Source organism: Carcharhinus amblyrhynchos, chromosome 1 (genome assembly GCF_965287045.1).
Source record: "Carcharhinus amblyrhynchos chromosome 1, sCarAmb.v2.hapA, whole genome shotgun sequence".
Taxonomy (NCBI): domain Eukaryota; kingdom Metazoa; phylum Chordata; class Chondrichthyes; order Carcharhiniformes; family Carcharhinidae; genus Carcharhinus; species Carcharhinus amblyrhynchos.
In genome coordinates this window covers 64604283-64624459 of record NC_137324.1, presented here as the reverse complement: position 1 = coordinate 64624459, position 20177 = coordinate 64604283, and the positions used below count along the sequence as shown (strand labels likewise).

At 37.6% G+C, this 20177-nt stretch overlaps 1 protein-coding gene across 4 annotated transcripts in view; it reads left to right on the top strand.

Annotated features, from left to right (window-relative positions):
- mier3a (mesoderm induction early response 1, family member 3 a) overlaps window positions 1-14144 on the top strand; it is a 45236-nt gene extending 31092 nt beyond the window's left edge. For all 4 annotated transcript variants that reach the window (XM_080186195.1, XM_080186188.1, XM_080186207.1 and 1 more), the window contains 5 exons: window positions 431-512; window positions 1903-1997; window positions 3611-3738; window positions 6737-6879; window positions 9970-14144. In XM_080186195.1, the coding sequence (XP_080042321.1) occupies window positions 431-512; window positions 1903-1997; window positions 3611-3738; window positions 6737-6879; window positions 9970-10430 (909 nt within the window). In that variant the 3' untranslated portion in view covers window positions 10431-14144. The remainder of the gene's footprint in view (window positions 1-430; window positions 513-1902; window positions 1998-3610; window positions 3739-6736; window positions 6880-9969) is intronic.
- Window positions 14145-20177: the final 6033 nt, after the last annotated feature.

Below are 20177 nucleotides of genomic sequence, written 5' to 3'. Positions count from 1 at the left end.
AGTTACAGAAGTTTTATCTAAATGAATGAAATCATAACAGTTTCACTCTAAAATATTTATTTGTAAATTAAAATAAGAATTGAGATGTTATGAATACTATTGCAAATGAGATGGTCTGTAGAAAACATTACTAGACTGAAATGTCAAAAACTTGTGAATGGTGTTCTTTCCTCTTTATTTATGCATGATATATTTCAGTGGAAGCTATGACAGGTTTGGTATTAATATTGACAGAATTTATGCAACTTTTTAAGAAATATCTGAGTTGACCTCTTTAAAATATTCTATAGTATGAGAAAAGCAGCTGTTTCTAAAATGGTAATCATTTGTTGCTGTTACACTTCCATGAGTTAGCCACTTTCAGTTGCAAAGTAAAATAGTGAAATTGTTTTTATGTGAATTTAATACTTCTTTAAAAAACTCTCTCCAGGCACTATATGAACTCGTAAAATGCAACTATGTTGTTAAGGAGGCACTCGGACGTTACCACTCAAATGTAAAGGCTACACGCGGTAAGGGTCCAGATATTGTACTAATAATGACAGTGAAACCTGCGTAAGTCCATAAGTTGCTGTCACTAATTCCATGCTCCTCTGTTGAAGTCCCCCCTAGAGTTCAATCTGTAAATAGTGAATTAATAAATGCTTCCATATTTTGTGTTGTTCATCTCGCTACTTGAAAAAGTATACCTTGTTGAATGAGGTATAACTGGGTTTTAACAACATAGTAATGTCATGATTGCTGCTAAATACTTTTATTCTTTATCTTAAGTTCCAAACCCAAAGGCAGGCCCAAGCCACAGCACTATGATCTTCACCATGAGCAATGGAAGGAGGCAGACCCCGAGTCCACCCCAGCCAGGATGGGAATCAAATCCCATGCTTTTGGCACTGGTCTAAACCAAACAACCACCACCACCACGAGAAATATTTCCTACTCTTATTTCCTACTCTTACTGCCTACCATTGGTATGTGTTGAAAGGCTTTACAAATTAATACTCAGCGCATTTATAACCATGGCTTCCTTAGCCATTTTTACCTTTGAGTAGGGCTTGAACCTGGAGCTTCCGGCTCAGAAGCAGAGACACTACTTGCTATACCACCAGACCTCCTGAATAGGTCTTGAGAAGTTAAATTATTTGTGGAATTTATATTTCTCTTATGATTTTTTAAAAATTTCACATTTAAAAATATTTTAAAGTTTATCTGTCATATTGCTTCTATCTTAATTGAAACATCATTTATGTCACTATGTAAAATGTCAATTAAAACTGATAATGCTTTTAACTTCCTGGTTTGCTATTTTGAGGATAATTCAGTGTGATTGGGTTGCTTATTCTGCTTGTTGATATGAGTGCTGGATGCCTGGAGATTTTCTTACCTCAATATCAGATTGAACCTCCTGTGGAGAAAGGAAAAATATACATCACAGAGATTGCTGTATCTTTGTGGCCAGCTTTCTCTGTAGCTAGTGGCAAGTATGTAGCACACTGGTTAGCACTGTTGCCTTATAGTGCCAAGGACCTGGGTTCAGTTCCAGCTTCGGGTGACCATGTCGAGTTTGCAAGATTCCCCCTGTCTGCGTGGGTTTCCTCTGGGTGCTCCGGTTTCACTGGATGTGCAGGTTAGGTTGATTAGCCATGCTAAATTGCCTCTTAGCATCAGGAGGATTAATAGGGTGGATGCATGGAGTTGCGAGGATTGGGCCTCAGTGGGATTGTTGTCAGCGCAGACTTGATGAGCTGAAGAGCCTCTTCCTGCACTGTAGGGATTCTATGATTCTAAATGTTATTCCTTCTGTTGACTTAAAACCCAGCCTGATAATACATTTGGATATTATGAATGGAGCGTTTGTAGGATTTTACGTTCTGTGATCCTAATTTCAGTTTACTTAATCCACAGATGAGCGGTCTGCTTGGACAGAAGAGGAGTGCAGAAACTTTGAACTTGCACTTCGACTCTATGGTAAAGATTTTCATCTAATACAGGCAAATAAGGTAAGACGGGGATTTGTGATACACTTATTATGTCAAGCTTAAATTACAGTTTTAAGGCTATTTAATCTTTGAGTATATCTTACAAACTTTTGAATTGGGAAGCATAGGAACATTGGAATTAGGAGCAGGAGTGGCAATTCAGCCCTTCAAGCCTGCTTAAAATCATAAAATGATTTTTAAGATTAATTCTTGCGATGTCAACATTGCTGGCAAGGCTAGCATTTACTGTCCATTTCTACTTGAGAAGGTGGCTAAAACATATTTTAGTGTTCATGTACCTGATGAGCAATTATGGATGGTGACCCCATCAGTATTGTTTATGATGGTGTGATCTGAGTCTTTGTGACGTGAGGCATGAATAATGAATTAGAAGGTGTCTTTCCTCATCCTGCTAAATTTAATGAAGATGTCTGCAAATCTCTCATCCCAATCATATTTGATTGCTTGAAGCTGTTGAAGCACAATAAATCATGTTGGATAGGACCTGTTCGCAAGACTCCATACAGCGCAAGGGACCTAGGTTCGATTCCAGTCTTTGGTCACTGTCTTTGCACAGCCTGCACATTCTCCCCATGTCTGCGGGGATATCCTCCAGTGCTCCGGTTTCTTCCCGCAGTCTGAACGACCTGCTAGTTAAGTGCATAGGCCGTAACGAATATGTAGGGTTATGGGGAAAGGACCTGCGTGGGATTGTTGGTGGTGCAACCTCAATGGGTGGATGGCCTCCTTCTGCACTGTAGGAATTCTGTAGGGCGGCACAGTGGTTACCACTGCTGTCACAAAGCACCAGGGACCCAAGTTCAATTCCAGCCTCAGGTCACTGCTTGTGTGGAGTTTGCACTTTCTCCCCGTGTCTGCATGGATTTCCTCAGGGTGGCCCAGCTTTCTCCGACAGTCCAAAGTGTGGACTTTGGGGAGAGTGTGAAGTTGGCTCAAAACAACAGTCCAAGTGTATCAGGCAGTGGTTCTGACATCATTCCTTTGTGACTGTGAGGCATGAACTACCTTACCAGTCTCACATAAAACAACCAAATACATTCTACCTTTGCTGCTTAAGATCCATCTGCAACATCAGAACTAAATCCCTATCTTTAAAATTCTTGCAACACACCTGGTTTCAAGTGCATGCTTGTCAGTGCTGTGTTTCATTGGACCAGCCATTTTATTTACATAAAAGATTCCCACATACCGACAGTGGTATTCTACAGCCAGCTGACCATAGCAACCCACACCAAAGTATGTCCCAAACATAGCTTTAATATGTCATCCACAAGACAGCATCTCCAATAGAGTTGCACTCCCTTGCACTGCACTGCACTGGAGTTTAGCACTGTGCTCAAGAAGTGAAGTGGAATTTGAACCCGTGATCTTCTGCCTGAAAGGCAAGAAGAATGTTGCCATCTGAGCCATGTCTGACACAGACACAATTACATCCAAGTGAAGGGATCTGATATAGGTTGTTCTTGCCCACATTAAAGAAGCTTTGGTAAGGTATTTGATAATTGAAAAACTTCTAAATTCAGAATATTTTATCAACTAATAGATTTTTTTGTTTATGTAGATTAATTTGGAGTATCTTGTTCTGAAAGGCTTTTTTTTCGTTGTTTCTATAGGTCAGGACTCGATCTGTGGGGGAATGTGTGGCTTTCTATTATATGTGGAAGAAGTCTGAAAGATACGACTATTTTGCACAGCAAACCAGGTTTGGGAAGAAGAGATACAATCTTCATCCTGGAGTTACGTAAGTCGATAACAGTAGCAAGACTATTATAAGTAGACATAAAAACATATAATGCTGAATAAACTCAGCAGGAATAGAAACATTTGTACAAAAAAATAGAGTTGACGTTTCGAGTCCAGTATGATTCTTCTCCAGAACCACTACCAGACCTGTTGAGATTTTCTACCACTTTCTGTTTTTATTTATGCCATAGGTTTAATCTGAGGACAATGCAGCACTCAGTTCTGCACTGAAGAATATATTTAAGAAATGAGAAAGGGAAAACAGGGAACTACAGACTTGTTAACCTGACATCAGTAGTGGAGAAAATGTTAAACTCTTAAAAAGAATGTCATACAGCAATAAATATAGCGCAGAAATAGGGGAAAAGACTCTCTGCATTGATCCTATCTATCCCTCTCGTGATTTTATAAGATCACTCCTCATTCTCCTGGTCAATCTCTCCCTATAATTCAGACCCACTAGTCCTAATAACAACATCTTACATTTTCTTTGCATTCTTTCAGTTTATCAATGTCTTTCCTGCCTCAGGAAGACCAAAACTGTTATGAGCATTTAAAAATAATGTAGGATTCAGTACAGAAAGGAAGATCACGTTAGATAAACCTGTTAAGAGTTTTATGATATAACCAGCAGGATAGATAAGGGATCACCATGGATGTGGTGATTTGGATTTTCAGGAGATTTTTGTTGAGGTCCCACGCAAGAGGCCAATAAGCAAAATAAGAGCACATGGAATTGGGGCTTGTATACTGGCATGGATTGGAGGTTGGCTAACAGAAGGAAATAGAAGGAAAATGAGTCTTCTCAGGCTGGCAGACTGAGAGTAGTGGGGTACCACAGGGATCAGTGCTTGAGTCTCAGCTATTCACAATCTACAACAATGATTTAGATGTGGGAGCCAAATGTAATATTTCATAGTTTGCTGATTACACAAAACTAGGTAGGTATGTGGGCAGTGGGAGGGATACAAACAGGCCTCAGGGCATTTCGACTTAAGCTAAGTGAGCGGGCAAAAACAGGGCAAATGGAATATAATATGGGAAAATATGAAGTTATCCACTTTGGTAGGAAGAACCGAAATGCAGAGTGTGTCTTAAATGCTGGGAACATGGGAAGTATTGATGTTCAAAGGGACTTGGGTACCCTTGTTCATAAATCACGGAAAGCTAATGTGCAGATAGAACAAGCAATTAGGAGAGAAAAGGTATGTTGGCCTTGATCGCAAGAGGATTTGAGTACAGGAGTAAGAAGTCATGCTGTATTAGTATAGAACCAGGTGAGACTGCATCTGGAGCATTGTGCACAGTTTTGGTCTCCTTATTCATGACTGGATATGCTTGCCATAGGGAGAAGGCAACAAAGGTCCACCAAACTGATTCCTCGCTTTGAGGAGAGATCAAGAAGACTGGGCCTATACTCTCTAGTTTTTAGAAGAATGAGAGATGATCTCAAACAGGAATAGTGTTCCTAGAACCAGGGGTCACTGTCACAAAATATGGGCCAGGCCATTTAGGACTGAAATGAGGAGGAATTTCTTCATGAGATGGTGGTGAACCTTTGAAATTCTCAACCTCAGAGGGCTGTGAAGGCTTAATCATATGTTCAAAACAGAGACCAATAGACTCCTAGATATTAAAGATATTGAGATTTTGGATGGTGCGGGAAAATTACATTGAAGCAGATTGACCATGATCTAGTTGAGTGGCAGAGTGGGCTCGTGGGATCAAATGATTATGTTCCTTAAAATGGTATGTCAGTTATTGATTCACACTTTTGGAAGTTGCTGCTTGACTTACCTTGTCCTCTTGCTCCTTTCAGGCTTGGTGGTGTCCTACACCATGAGTTTACCTAGATCTGCAGTAATCTTTTTTTTTCATTACATGGAATATGAGTGTCACTGACATGGCCAACATTTGTTGTCTATCTCTAATTGCCCTCAGGAAGATGGTGGTGAGCTGCCGCCTTGAACCCCTGAAGTCCATGTGGTATAAGCATACATAATGCCGTTAGGAAGGGAATTACAGGTTTTTGAACCAGTGACCGTGGTAAAATACAATATAATTCCAAGTCAAGATAGTGTTCCTATGCATCTACTGCCCTCATTCAGGCAAGTGTTGAGTTTTCCATCACACTCCTGACTTGTGCTGTGGAGATAGTGGACAGACTTTGGTCAGTAGGTGTGTTACTTGCCACATATTTTCCAGCTTCTGACTGGTTCTTGTAGCTACCATATTTATATGGATGATCCTGTTAAGTTTCTGGTTCAGGACAATGGTGGGAGTTTCTGCAATGGTGCAGCCACTGAACAGATTTTATATTCTACCTTATGGAGATGTCATGGTCTGGTGAACCTTACTTGCAATTTATAAGTCCAACCATGAACATTGTCCAGATCTTTCTGCATGAGGGTATGGGCTACTTTCATAACCAAGGAGTCACAAGTGGCTCTAAACATTCAACCATCACAAACATCTCCAATTCTGACATTATGATGGAGGAAAGGTCATTGATGAAGTAGAAGATGGTTGTACATAAGACACTATTGTGAGGAACTCCTGTAGTGATATCCTGAGACTGAGATAATTGACCTCCCAACAACTGAAACCGTCTTCCTTTATGCTGGTTATGTCTCCAGCAATGGGAGTATTCTCCCCACTCCAATTGCAAGAACCTCAATTTTGCTTAGACTTCTTGAAACCAAACTCAGTCAAATGTTGCCTTGATGTCATGCGTATTCGCTCTCTCCCCATAATTTGTGAAAAAAGTTATTGACAACATACTTAAATAATTTTTCATTGATTCTTGAATGGATGGACTTGATGTAACACAAGGAGAAAGCTTTTTCTTTGGATGGTACTTTGCATCACAGTGCAGTTTTAAACACGGTATTGCAGTTAGGTAGAGTCCTTCTTATCTGGAATTATCAAGTTTATTTCAATATGCTTTAAATTTTAATACCTTGTGCAAAAGTTTATTTTTAAGGTATCTTTTTCAGGGATTACATGGACCGTCTGGTAGATGAGGCAGAGATGGGAATGTTAAGTCGATCGGTACATTCTCCGTCTATGTGTTCTTCTGTCAGCAGACCAGAAACAATTTCTGATCACAGCCTAATGAGCCCTGGACATGAGTTTTCTGGTAAGAACTATACACATTTAATGTTTTCAAGCAAAAAATGTAATCTGAAGATTCAAACACTTCAAATTGTGAATTTGAGTTTTTATGATCATGTAAGGGGAGAACACCTGCTCTCCCTGATGTTCAAGTTTTGTCTTCGTGGACACTGACATTCTACTAATTTTGCATGCACCCCAGTTTGATGGTATTGAAAGAATCTAGGTGTTACGAAGAATTTATCCACTTGTAAAATGGTAATCCAGTCCAGTCCCTCAGGTTCACAAAATAAGAAACCAATGTACCCAATAGGATTAAGATTGCCTTTGGGGGCTTTCTTGAATGGATTTATAGAACTCTGAAGTTACATGTGGCCTTGGCATAGCTAGGACACTCCTATACATGGCTACCAGATCAAAAGTTTCATGATTTTATCACTCATTTCTGTTGAATAAGCTGACCAGTGTCTTAACTTTGTGAATGGCAGCCTTTTTCTTAATGTACTTGATTGGTTACCAACATGAATTAGGTTTACAGAAATCAAAATATACTTGTAGAAAATTGAAATGTTGAGTTCTAATGCTACTTATTATGTATCCCTGTACACTTCTATGTGCATATGATGGAGGAGTGGGTCCATTGGAACTAAAATGTGATGCTGAAGAGACCATTTTAGACTTGAAACCCAAATGAATGGACAATTTTTATATTCACTCTAGATAAATTAGTAGCACAAAATAAATCTAAAGGACCTTTCAGAGCTTCATTTATTTGTAGAATTTTTTGTTTACTTTAATAACTTTAGTTATTTTAGGTCCAGTAGTTTATCCAGTATTATATTCTGAACAAATAATCCAGAAATCCATTTTTACAACTCCGGAACATTTGTAAAAATTGTAATTTTGTGTTTTTTTTTAATGGATGGAACAAGAGAACAACTTTAGATAGCAACATTGAGGTAGTGCAACCTTGAGAACGAAATCTTGTACTAGTTTGCAGCTTTCACAGAAAATGACTGAAAGCACAACCCTGGTTAAAAATCCACAAATCTGTGAATTTCCTGTCATGAATCACTGTCAACCAGTGGTGGAAGAAGAGCACATTATCCAATCCTTTTATTGGTAATTCATTTCCTAAGCTCATTGAAAATGTACGTGTTCATGACAATCATTGGTGTCCCACAGTGATTTGACTGATTTATGAATACATTAAATTTTTGTAAAGTACTGTAAAATCTAGCAGTCGGGTACAAAACTGAGTAATGAACTGTTGGCCAAAAACGAAAAAGGTGACGTATATTTTGTAGTAAATTTTGTTGTAGCTGTTTAAAGCCCTGGTTAGACCACGCATGGGCTACGTGTATGGTCCTGGATATTGTACCTGGGTGATATTAACTATGGAAATAGTGCAGCATAGATTCATCAGAATGTTACTAGGATTCCAAAGATTAGTTTATGAGGAAAGATTGCATAGGTCAGGCTTAATTTCCCTGGAATTAGAACATTAATCACAGAATTATTACAGTGCAGAAGATCATGTAGCCCATCATATTTGTGGCAACTCTTTTGAACGAGCAATTCACCTAATGCAATTCCCCTGCCTCCTTTCTACAATCCTGCACATTACTCACTTTCAGACAAACCACCTCTTGAGTGCCTTGATTGAATCTGCCTCCGACACTTTCAGGCAGTGGCTTCTTAGATCCTATTCACGTGCTATGTGAAAGTTTCTCCATTGGTTTTGTTACCAATTACCTTAAATTTCTTGTCCTCTTGTTCTCAATGCTTCTGCCAGTTGGAACGGTTTTTCTCTATCTTCTCAGTCCAGGCTCCTCTTGATTTTGAATATCTCTATCAAATCTACTCTCAACCTTCTCTTCTACAAGGAAAATAGCTCCAGCCTCTCCAATTTATCCATAGTGCTGAAGTTCTTCGTTCCTGGATCCATTCTTTTGAATCTTATTTGCACTCTGCCTATTTAAATTGGGGTACCCAAAACTGAACTCTTTACTCAAGTTAAGGCAGAACCATTGTCTCGTACCTAGTTGAGGTCTAATCAATATTTTACAAATATTGCCAGAAATGGAGACAGAGGAAAGTATCTGAGATAGGTCACATGAAGGTGAGAGCATGGTGGAAATTGGAAGCAAAAGTGATACATTTTTCCAGGTCCAGAAGTGAGCATGAAGCAGCATCGATGTGAAGGAGAAAGAGTTGAGAGTAGGCCTGAGTGGGACTGGAACCACAAGTGTTCCATTGGCATAACTGGGGCCTTTGTGGGTATCCATAGCCAGCCCTCTTGCAGGAAGTGAGACAAGTTAAAGGGCAATTACTTAATGACAGTACACGTTCAGCCTGGTGGAGGAGGGTGAGTGGATGGGGATTGTTTGGTCCTCTGCTTAAGGAAGAAGCAGAGAGTTTGCAAACCCACCTGATTGGGGATAGAAGGGTAAAGCCCAACTGATTCTGGAAAGGGGCATGGTGATTAAGTTTAAAATTAAAATCATGTTTAAAAAAAATAAATTTACCAGCGCAATTATTTGTAAAACTGACCAGAATCTACGATGTACAGCTTACCTTCTCACAGATGTAACCTGAGCTTATTTCTGCTGCTTTTTTTTTCTGTCATACTTATCCATGTTTTGATGATTGAGTTTAGTCAGCCATATGTGATACTGTCCAGTTGGTAAGATAACTGGCAAATAAAAATTAATGGCATTCCTGTGATGTTTATGTCTAAAATGTATGCTTTTGTAAAAGGATATTTTAGTTAAAAAGAAATAGTATATAAAACCATGCCAGTAGGGTGTGCTGAAGCTGAATCCTTAATATATTTAACTTCTGTGTTGAAAAGAATAAAAGTGGCCTTTCTGGTATGGCAGGCAGTTCAGAATCAGTTGTGTGTGTTTGTACTCCAAATTGTTTAGCAGTAATACACTTCAGTACTTGAATTGCCAAGTTGTTTTGTATTTAACTTGGCTACTCTTTAAATTATTTTAAAGTCTAGTTCTTTTGACAATACAACTTTTGGTTACAAGTTTTTCGGCTGCATTTGGTACTTTAAATAACATCTGTGAAGTTCAAAGATAGTAATTTTTTCCTTTCTTTTTTTTAGCACTAACCAGCGTTGGTACAACATGCAACGTAGCAGATGTAAACTGTTTGGATTCCTATAATTTTCCTCCATTAGAGAGCTTACACTCAAAGGGACCAACTACCCACGTGCCTGTTTTAATAGAAGAATCACTTGGTTTGCCTACAAATGGTGACACAGACTGTCTAAATTTATTTGAGACTGGATTCTACCATTCTGATTTAAACCAGATAAGTATGTGCAACGATGAATCTGAAAGGCCTGCAAAGAGATTGAAAATGGGGATTGCTGTTCAAGAATCTTTTATCAATGACGTTTCTGTAAATAACCTGGGTGTGGAGTTCGAAAATCGCACACATCACATCACTAGTGCCAAAATGTCTGTTTCAGTTGCAGATTTTAGCAGCTTGTCTGGTAGTGAAGCAAATGGCTTCATCAATCCCCATGCACTACACCAGCACACAGCTCTCCAATCAGAGTGACTCCTGCATTGAAAATTCTTATGGAATGGTGGTATGCAGTAACAGTGGACTTGGTGGGTGAGCCATCAAGTTTGTTCAGTCATTCACTGGAAGTTTGAATTTTTTTTACTATGACATCAGTGATGTCTTTTTACTTATAGAACCTAATCTTGATTTCTCAAGAGTTAAATAGCCATTTATTTTCAGTCCCTAATAACATAGAAATTTCAGAGATTATGTTCACACAGCAAAGGTGGGGGACTTAAATTTGAACTTTATGATGCAGTCTTGAACTCTCAAGCCATTGCATCTCCTTTGTAGCCAGTAGACAAAGGAACCATTTCACCTCCTGACATCGACATTGAGAATCTGAACCAACAGAAATGGCTTCCATGAGTCCACACCACTGTCACAGAAGTGGGTACAGAGGAATACTAATGTTTACAGGTACCTAGCCTTGTCCCTGGCTAATGTAGCATTTTTAGAAGTGAACTGTGCATATCAGTGCAAAGACCTGCATGAACAGAGCCTTCTCTCATCCATTGACTTAAAGCAGAGCACTTCAGTTTACAGTGCCGTGGGTGCATCCTTTAGAAGAAAATTGCTGGATGAAGTACAGCGGGAGGAAGCCTACAGACATGCATTCGTCTAGCAAGAGTTGGGCATGGCTGCCATCTGTAAACGGGTTGCAACTACTGCCAGATTTCTGTGTGCTTAAAAACTCTTCAAGCTTTTATTGATTAGATTAAATATTGAATTTTGTGATAATTGTATATTGATGTTTATTTTTTTTAAAGACTTTAAAGATTGTATTATAGTGTATCTCAAACTGCATTGTATATCTTATGAGATTTCCTGGGGCAGCTGAAACTGTTTTGACACAGCTTGGGACTTGCCACTTTTAAACACAATTCTAATTTGACAGCCTAGCCAAATTTCCTGCAGCAGTTCATTGTGTTTTGTATAAAATAATGTGCCTGTATATTACGGTATATAATACAGTGAAACCTTGATGAACCAGGTTGAAGCTAACTCCTTCGTAATGCATTCCAGTTTTATAGTCTGTTGTAAATGTGACTCTGAAGATAAAGGTTTTGAAATAACACACTTGTTAGACTGAAGCAAAGTGCAAGTATTCCAATATTGAATTTAAATAATCATTTCTGATCAGGAATACGTGATATCCATATTTACAAATCAACAGAGATAAAATAGGTACTTTTATGTGTAAATTGTCAGCTACTGATTGAGGTACCTTGGCAAGTCTCTACCTTATTAGAAGTAGGAAAAGCTTAGCCTAAAACATGCAAGTATATTTTACATATTTACAGTACATGCAATGTCATGTTTCATAGTGTAACTTTTTGATTATCCATATAGCTTTTCTTCCTAGAGTTTCTAATTTAATTGTAGGCCATTAATGTTTAAAATTTGATCTACAGATCTTGTAATATGAACTGTAAAAATGCAGCTATTAATATATCAAGGTGTTAATTCCTGTTGGATCGCTACTTTTACATTTATTTTTTATGTTTAAAAATCCAGGGTTTTACTGTATTGTACTTGAGAAGAATTTTACTGATTGTGTATATGGTGTGAAAGTGTTAAGGAGGTCAAGTAATTGGGATACACAATATGATGAACTGCTTTCATTTATTGTAAATATTTATATCCTGTCCGAAAAGAATATTTCTTCCTCCACTCCATATTCTTTGCAATCTCCTAAAAAAAAATTTGTACAGAATTATCAACAAAGGTTGGCCTAGTTGGCATTTTAAATGTGCAAGAGTGGGTACTGTGGTTTGAGAGACTGGTTGATTTTCTATGTAGATGAGTATAACTGTACAGCCATAATCTAATGGTTTTTCAGTTTTTATACAGGAATCTTGTATGATAGACAAAGCTTTAGGTTCTGAGACAGTACAGAGTGGCATAAAGGTACAAGACACAGAAGTAACGGGTAGCCTTGGCTCTTGCCAGTATTGCGTGAAGTTGTAATCCAAGTCATCAGCTTCTTGTAGCTGTGTTTATGTGCTGATCTATGCATTTGTCTTTTGTGGTTTTTTTCTTAATGTTAATTGAACTAGTCATGTATTTGTGGAAATGCTATACATATCCCTTCATTTATATATTTGAGTGTGACTGTGGATTTGCAAAGGCTAGTCTGTAGTAATGTTCACACAGATTTATGACTGATCACTCACATCAGTTGCACTTTCTGAAATTTTGAAAACCATTCCTAGTGCATTATAAATACAGAATTTAACTATGCATTCAGACTTTGTAAGTTCCCTTGGTAAACAGAAGTGTGTGATTTTATTACAGGGTTTAATTTAAAATTTCGTAGAACTGATTTGCTTGTGATTTTTTAAAAAATAAAGAGCCACAAATCCTTATTGGGTATGTATTCTCTTGCCAATTGCATTGATTAACTCTTCCGACTGAATAATGCAGTTTGTTTAAACTCATTTTATTTGGTGTTTTTGCCAAATAGACTGAAATTTAAACTAGGTTTTTTAATCGTTTAATTAGATTTAGTATCAGTTACTTGCTATTAACTTAATTTTTAAAATTTATTTTCTGAGTTGTGTTTGGTGTGTGAAGCAAAATGCTCATTGGCATATATGATAAACTAAGATCAATGCGATGTGTATGATACTGATAACTTACCAAAACTAAAACCAAATACTTGCTGGGAACTGCTATTTTAGAAATTTGTAAGTTTCCTTTTCATGTTCAAATTAAAGAGGGCAATAATTTGCGAGAATGTAATTATGTACAATTTCTGCATATAGAAGACTTATTTCCCAAATTTTCATTTGAAAGTGCCATGAAACGTTGCTTTGTTTGTTCTTTCTAAATGAGAATCTCAACATTTAAACTGCTGGGATTTAGATGGTTTTGCTGTTTATTGTTGAGCTTTGTCTAAAATGCTGGCCAAAGATGATTGTTTTCCATTTCCATGTTGAGAAGTCAGTTCATATACTAATTCATTTGGAAGTGTAACAGGTGCTGTAAAGAATATAGCAATATTTTGCCCAAACAGAAATTATGTTTTTCTCACTAAATTATTAGTTTCCTATTATCAATTGCTCCACTTACTTGAAGGTTGTACATGGTTGTTGGTTTAAGAATATCAAAATGCATACAATTAGGTCATTTAAAATTGTGCAGTTGTCCTTATTGGCTGAGGATAAACAACTGTACTGCAAAAGAAAATTCAGTTGTCAAGCTTAGTGATATTTATTTTTAACCAAAGTCTACAGTGTGAATTGAAATTGCTTATTGAAAGTAAATTAGCGACTAGTTAACACTTGAGCTACAATTGCAATTGTAACAGAAATCTGAAAAGTTGACATCTGAATAGAAGAGGGAGTTTGTTCAATGTGAAAAATGTAAACAGCTTGGTATTGGTGATCAATATAGACATGCTGATTAAAATGCTTTTGATAAAAACACCGGCGATACTGTTCTGAAGAAATGGTGCTACAGCTCCTCTTCTGCTGTATTGTTTCAGAGTTAGTAATAGAACTGCCAGTGGAAAAATATGGGCTAATTAGTGACAATCAAGACAGCATTTAGTTTTGAAGATATTCAAGGGGAATGCTCTAATGTTGCATTTGGTTTTAATATTTGTATATAAACACTGAAGGTTTTGTTCAGCATTATTTTGTACTTATGTTGTATCTTGATATGTGGTGTACACAATTCCAGAAATAAAAACTCTGGAAATCTCATCTTTATTTTGATTAAGTCTAACTTCAAAGTTCATATGAAGGTTTATTTAATATTTCAGAATTTACCCAAAGTCACAAGATGTCATGTATCATACGATATGTCATATTCTAAATTATATTTAAGTCCAGGCAAAATTTGAGACACAAACATCATAGTAGACATTAATCACTGCACCAACATTTGTTGTTGTTTATAGTTTATCTGATGTACAGGAGGAAAATTGGCCTGATCGCCAGAGGGTGAATAGGAATTATTGTGTTAAAGTTCATTGTTACAATTACACAATGGCAGACTCTTACTAGTAGAGAGCTTCATTAAAATTCTGGATAACCTTTCTTAGTTTTATGGTAAATGCTATTATTTCTTCTACAGCCAGAGCTAAGTTTTTACATATTTTAAAGCTTGAGTGTTATGGTTGTAATATTGTTAAACGCTGTATCCAAAAACCATTCATCTTTTGCAAACCCACTTTGATTCCATAATGGACACACTTGTTATATGGCTACCAGTAATCAAGACATTACATGCAATATTCATTGTCTAATTTGTGGTATAATGTTTATTTTTATGTATTGCTGTGGTTGGAACTTGTATGTACAATGGGTTTTTCTTTAATCTACTTTATTTGTAGTAATGACCACTGCTCTGTTGTTTAGGTAAGGAACAACACGTGATGTGGATGGTTGTGCTCATTAGTTAGCTATAGTCTTGGGCATCCAGACACTACTAAATTGACTCTATCCTAGTTCTCCAATTTAGAAGCTGGGGAATTGGATTAGTTTTCCTGTGTACTTTCCTGGTAGCTGGCTTACAATCCTCCATGACGTACAAAAATGCAGCCAAGCACCTGTCCAGAATAAGAACATAAGAAATAGGAGCAGGAGTAGGCCATCTAGCCCTTCAAGCCTGCCTCGCCATTCAATAAGATCATGGTTGAACTGTCATGGCTCAGTTCCACATTCCCACCCTCTCCCCATAACCCTTAATCCCCTCCCTTATCAAAAACCCATCAACCCGCGTCTTAAAAATATTTAGCGAGGTAGCCTCCACCACTTCAACGGGCAGAGAATTCCAGAGATTCACCACCCTTTGAGTGAAGAAGTTCCTCCTCAACTCTGTTCTAAACCACCCCCCCCCCCCCTTTATCTTGAGGCTGTGCCCCCTAGTCCTACTATCCTTTCTGAGCGGGAAGAGTCTCTCCACCTCTATCCTATCCATCCCATTCATCATCTTATACGTCTCAATGAGATCTCCCCTCATTCTTCTAAACTCTAACGAGTACAAGCCTAATTTATTCAGCCTCTCGTCATAGTTCAACCCCCTCAACACCGGCATCAGCCTAGTAAACCTCCTCTGCACTGAAACACAAATAGCTGCATTTAAGGCTAGTACATTTTAAGCATTCAGTGTTCTGTTGATAAAAGGCCTTGGACATTAATGATTTGACAGCTGTCTGTTGTAGAATTGTTCCAGTTTTTGGAGGAAACATCTACAGAGGAAGACACAATTTCTCAGAAATGCTAAGGAATCGAGGGTCTAGTGAGGAGGAATTGAAGGAAATTAGTATTACTAAAAAAAAGTGCTGGAAAAATTAATGGGACTGAAAGCCAATAAATATCCAGGGCCTGATAATCTACACCCCAGGGTGCAAAAGGAGTGGTCATGGAAATAGCGGATGCATTTGTTTCATCTTTCAAAATTCTGGAACAGTCCCCACAGATTGTACGGTGCCAAACATAACCCCATTATTTAAAAAGAGAAAATAGGGAATTGCGACTGGTTAACCTAACATCAGTAGCAGAGAAAATATTAGAATCTATTACAAAAGATATGATAACAGGACATTTAGAAAGTATCAATGGAATTTGACAAAATCACCATGGATTGTGAAAGGAAAATGATGTTTGACACCCCTAACTGATGTATTTTGAGGTTTGAGTAGTAGAATGCATAGTGGTGATGTAGTGTATTTGGATTTTATGAAAGCTTTTGATAAAGTCCCACATGAGAGATTAGTGTACAAAATCAAAGCATGTGGTTTGGGGATAATATATTGGCATGGACTAAGAAACAGTTCGCAGATGGGAAAACAAAGTAGGAATAATAATTGGGTCTTTTTTAAGTAACAGGCAGTGACTAGCAGGGTTCCGCAGGGTTCAGTGTTTGGACCCCAGCTGTTCACAGAAAATATCAGCGATTTAGATGAAGGAACCAAAAGTAATATTTCCAAGTTTGCTGATGACACAAAGCTTGGTGGGAAGGATGTTAAGAAGTGTCAAGTTGACTTATTCATGTTGGGTGAGTAGGTGAATACGTGGTAGCTGCAGTATAATGTGGATAAATGTGAAGTTATCCACTTCAGAAAGAAAAACAGAATGGCAGTGTTATTTAAATGTTGCTAGATTGGGAAATGTACAAAGGGACCTAAGTGCCCTAGTGCTCCAATCGAAAAGCAAGCATACAGTTAGAAGGGCAAATGCAATGTTGGCTTTCATTGCAAGAGGATTTGAGTACAGGAGCAAGGATGTCTTACTGCAGCAGTATGCACATGAGACCATACCTGAGTGCAGTTTAGGCTTCTTGATTTAAGAAAGGATATACTTGCCATAGAGGAAATGTAACAAAGGTTTACCAGACTGATTCCTGGGATGGCAGGATTGTTATACAAAGAGGGATTGGGTAGACTGGGCCTTTGTTTACTGGAATTTAGAAGAATGCGAGGTGATCTAATTGAAATGTCTAAAATTCTGACAGGGCTGGACAAACTGGATGCAGGAATGTTGTTTCCTTTGGCTGAGGTTCCAGGACAAGGAGTCATCAAGATATGGAGTAGATCATTTAGGACTGAGATATGGAGAAACATCTTCACTCAGAATGGTGAACCTATGGCATTCTCTACCACAAGAGGCTGTGGAGGCCAAGTGACTGAATATATTTTTAAAGGTGTTAGGTTTCTGGACTCAAGTTGCCAAAGGGTATTGGGAGTACACAGGAAAATGATGTTGAGATAGAGGATCAGCCACAATATTAAATAGCAGAGCAGGTTTGAAAGGCCCAATAGCCTAATCCAGCTCCTATTTTCTATGTTTATGTGGTACTTAAATTAATCTCCTGGATTGTGGGTTTCTTCATTGTGATCCATTATTGTGCTTGGATCATATCCTTGGTCATATTAAACCGAACTGCTGGCAATGAACATTAATGTTAAAACGCACTTTGCTTATCAAGTTAAGAACCTTTTGAAGGCTCATAGAACCACCGGATGCTTTAGGGCACTTAGTTTGAAGGTATGTCCTCATGACAAGCCATTCAGTTTACAGGCGAATACTGTAAAGTCATATTTTTTGTGCTCTGGAGGGCCCTGACAAAATAAAAAATAACATACAGTAGTGATAGAGCCTTAGTGAATCTACAATCTATCGAGGACCTTGGATACTTTCTTTGGAAGATGCATCTCATATTCCAATTAGAGGGACTGGTTCAAGGTATTTTTTTCTAAATTTGACTCCTGATGTATATGCATAATCTGTTTGACCATCCAAGAAGCTCTGTGCTGTAACTCATTATAGTTAGAATGAATGTCCTGCTTAACTTTGCTCTATAACCATTAACAGTTCAAAAACGACTCACATTCTTGTATGCCTTTCATGAATATTCTATGCTGAATTTAGAACTATTTCAACCAACTTCCATATAGTTTATTCAACCTGAAATTAATCAGGCAAGCTGTGCTATAGATTCACTGTCAAGGAAGCTTGCTTTTAATATGACCATTTTTGTTTTAAATATTTTGTTTTTCATCAAGAAAGCTTGCTTTTAATACGACCATTTTTGTTTTAAATATTTTGTTTACTGATCAATTTTAATCTTGACTTGAACTGAAAGCAGTTTTGATGATTTGATGTTGGTCCCAGTGTTTTCTTAAGCTTCAACTTGTACCAACTTAGGCTGAGACCAAACTCTTGAAAATCTTGACACCAAACTTAAAATGGCAAATAGTGGTATATAACCAGAAATGGGAGATGTAAAGTGTGTTGCAGGATAGGTGAGATATTGATGTTTTTGTAGACGAGGACCAAAAATGGATTGTAGATTGTAGTTTAAAGAACTTTCACTTATGTGTTTAGTAACATAATTCCACTCCTGGCTGACTAGAGAATTCCAATTCAAGGCATGTGAAAGTGGGAAATTTTGAGACTGATTCATCTGGGGGTCATGATCTAAAAGCAGCTTTATTAAACAATAAGAAAGGACTTTATTATGACCTCTGCCAAGACACTTAGATTGTTCAATGATGTCAATCTTTAGCTAGTTTGGACAGCTTTGAATATCAAGACAATCATGGAGAATGAAAATTATTTGACTCACAATTTATACATTCAGAATTCTAAAATTCAGAATTGTCCTAGGGTTCCTCAGTACCATGATGTTTAGAGTCATAGAGGTTTACAGAATGGAAACAGGCCTTTCGGCCCAACTTGTCCATACTGCCCTTTTTTTAAACCCCTAAGCTAATCCCAATTGTCCGCATTTGGCTCATATCCCACTATACTCATCTTACCCGTGTAACTGTCTAAATGCTTTTTAAAAGAAAATTGTACTAGCCCCTACCACTACTACTGGCAGCTTGATCCAGATACTCACCTACCTTTGTGTCAAAAAATTGCCCCTTTGGACGCTTTTGTATCTCTGCCCTCTCACTGTAAACCTATGCCCTCTAGTTTTAGACTCCCCTACCTTTGGGAAAAGATATTGACTAGCTGACCTGTGCCCCCTCATTATTTTATTAGAGTCTAATTGACTCTCAAATAATTTCAAGGTTTTTACCTCTGACAATCTTTTTGGTCAACAGGTAGAATGGATTCCAATGCAAGATCTTGATTTTAAAAAGTCCAAATATGCCTTTCATTGGTTTGACATTGTTAATTCTTGTCTTATTCTTGAAGTAACTTTAAACTAGTTTAAAGTATCTTAGAGTGTTTATACAACTAGTTAGTGTTGCATCCTTTAAATAGTAGTGATAGCCTTTTACAGATTTCTTTTTTATGTTATTTTGCAAAACCATTTGCTCTGTGAAGCTTAAAGTAGGGAAGTGTGTTTAAGTTAAATTTCATGAGCTGGTCTTAACATTGGGCAAAGCATTTTGAAAGTGTAGAACATATAGCATGACAATGTTTAGACTCAGTGATCCAAGACAGCATTCAGCTCATCCTGTCTGTGCTATCCAATTTATCCCATAGGCCTGCTGTTTTGCAACAGCAAGGACTTCCACATGCTATATCCCCCTGCTCCTCCTCTTCAGTGTATTCGAGTTCACTGCAACAGTGACTTATGGAATTAAATTGTCCTATCTCGAATAAAAGTTTTTAAGATTTAATCCAAATGAAATATTTGCTGAAAATGTGTATATGCTATCCAACTGACCACCTTAGCTACTGAGAAAGGTCTTAAATATGTGTTGTACCTGGGAAGCATTTCAAAATGTCATGTGCAAGGCTATTAGTAATGCTAAAAAAAGTTATGGGCAAGTGATGTAATGGCATTACTCAAATCCCTTATTTGATGGCTGGAAAAGTGGATATGCTGCTACTTGAAATTAGTGTGTGGAAGATTATTGGGGTGAACTGTACTTTCTCAAGAGACTTTTAGGGCATCATATCTGGCAGGAGTGTCTACAGTTCCAACAGCACAAGGGAACAGATAAGACAGGCAGTACACTTCTGGTGATCTAGAATTACCCAACATGTATGAAGTAGATGGCTCAAGATTCCATACCCTGTAGTATTGCATTTCAGCTAGTTCCACTAAGTGTTAACATAAAGCACTCAAAATATCAAAGTCCTGAAACAAAAGCATTGTCACTTGATACCACAATGAACTTCGGGTTTGGGCAGCATAGCAATTATCAGTGACCTTCATTTTCTTGAAATAAGCAGCAGCATTGGGCAACTGTCAAATACTTAAGTAAAGTTTATTTATCAGTCACAAGTAAGGCATACGTTAACACTGCAATGAAGTTACTGTGAAATT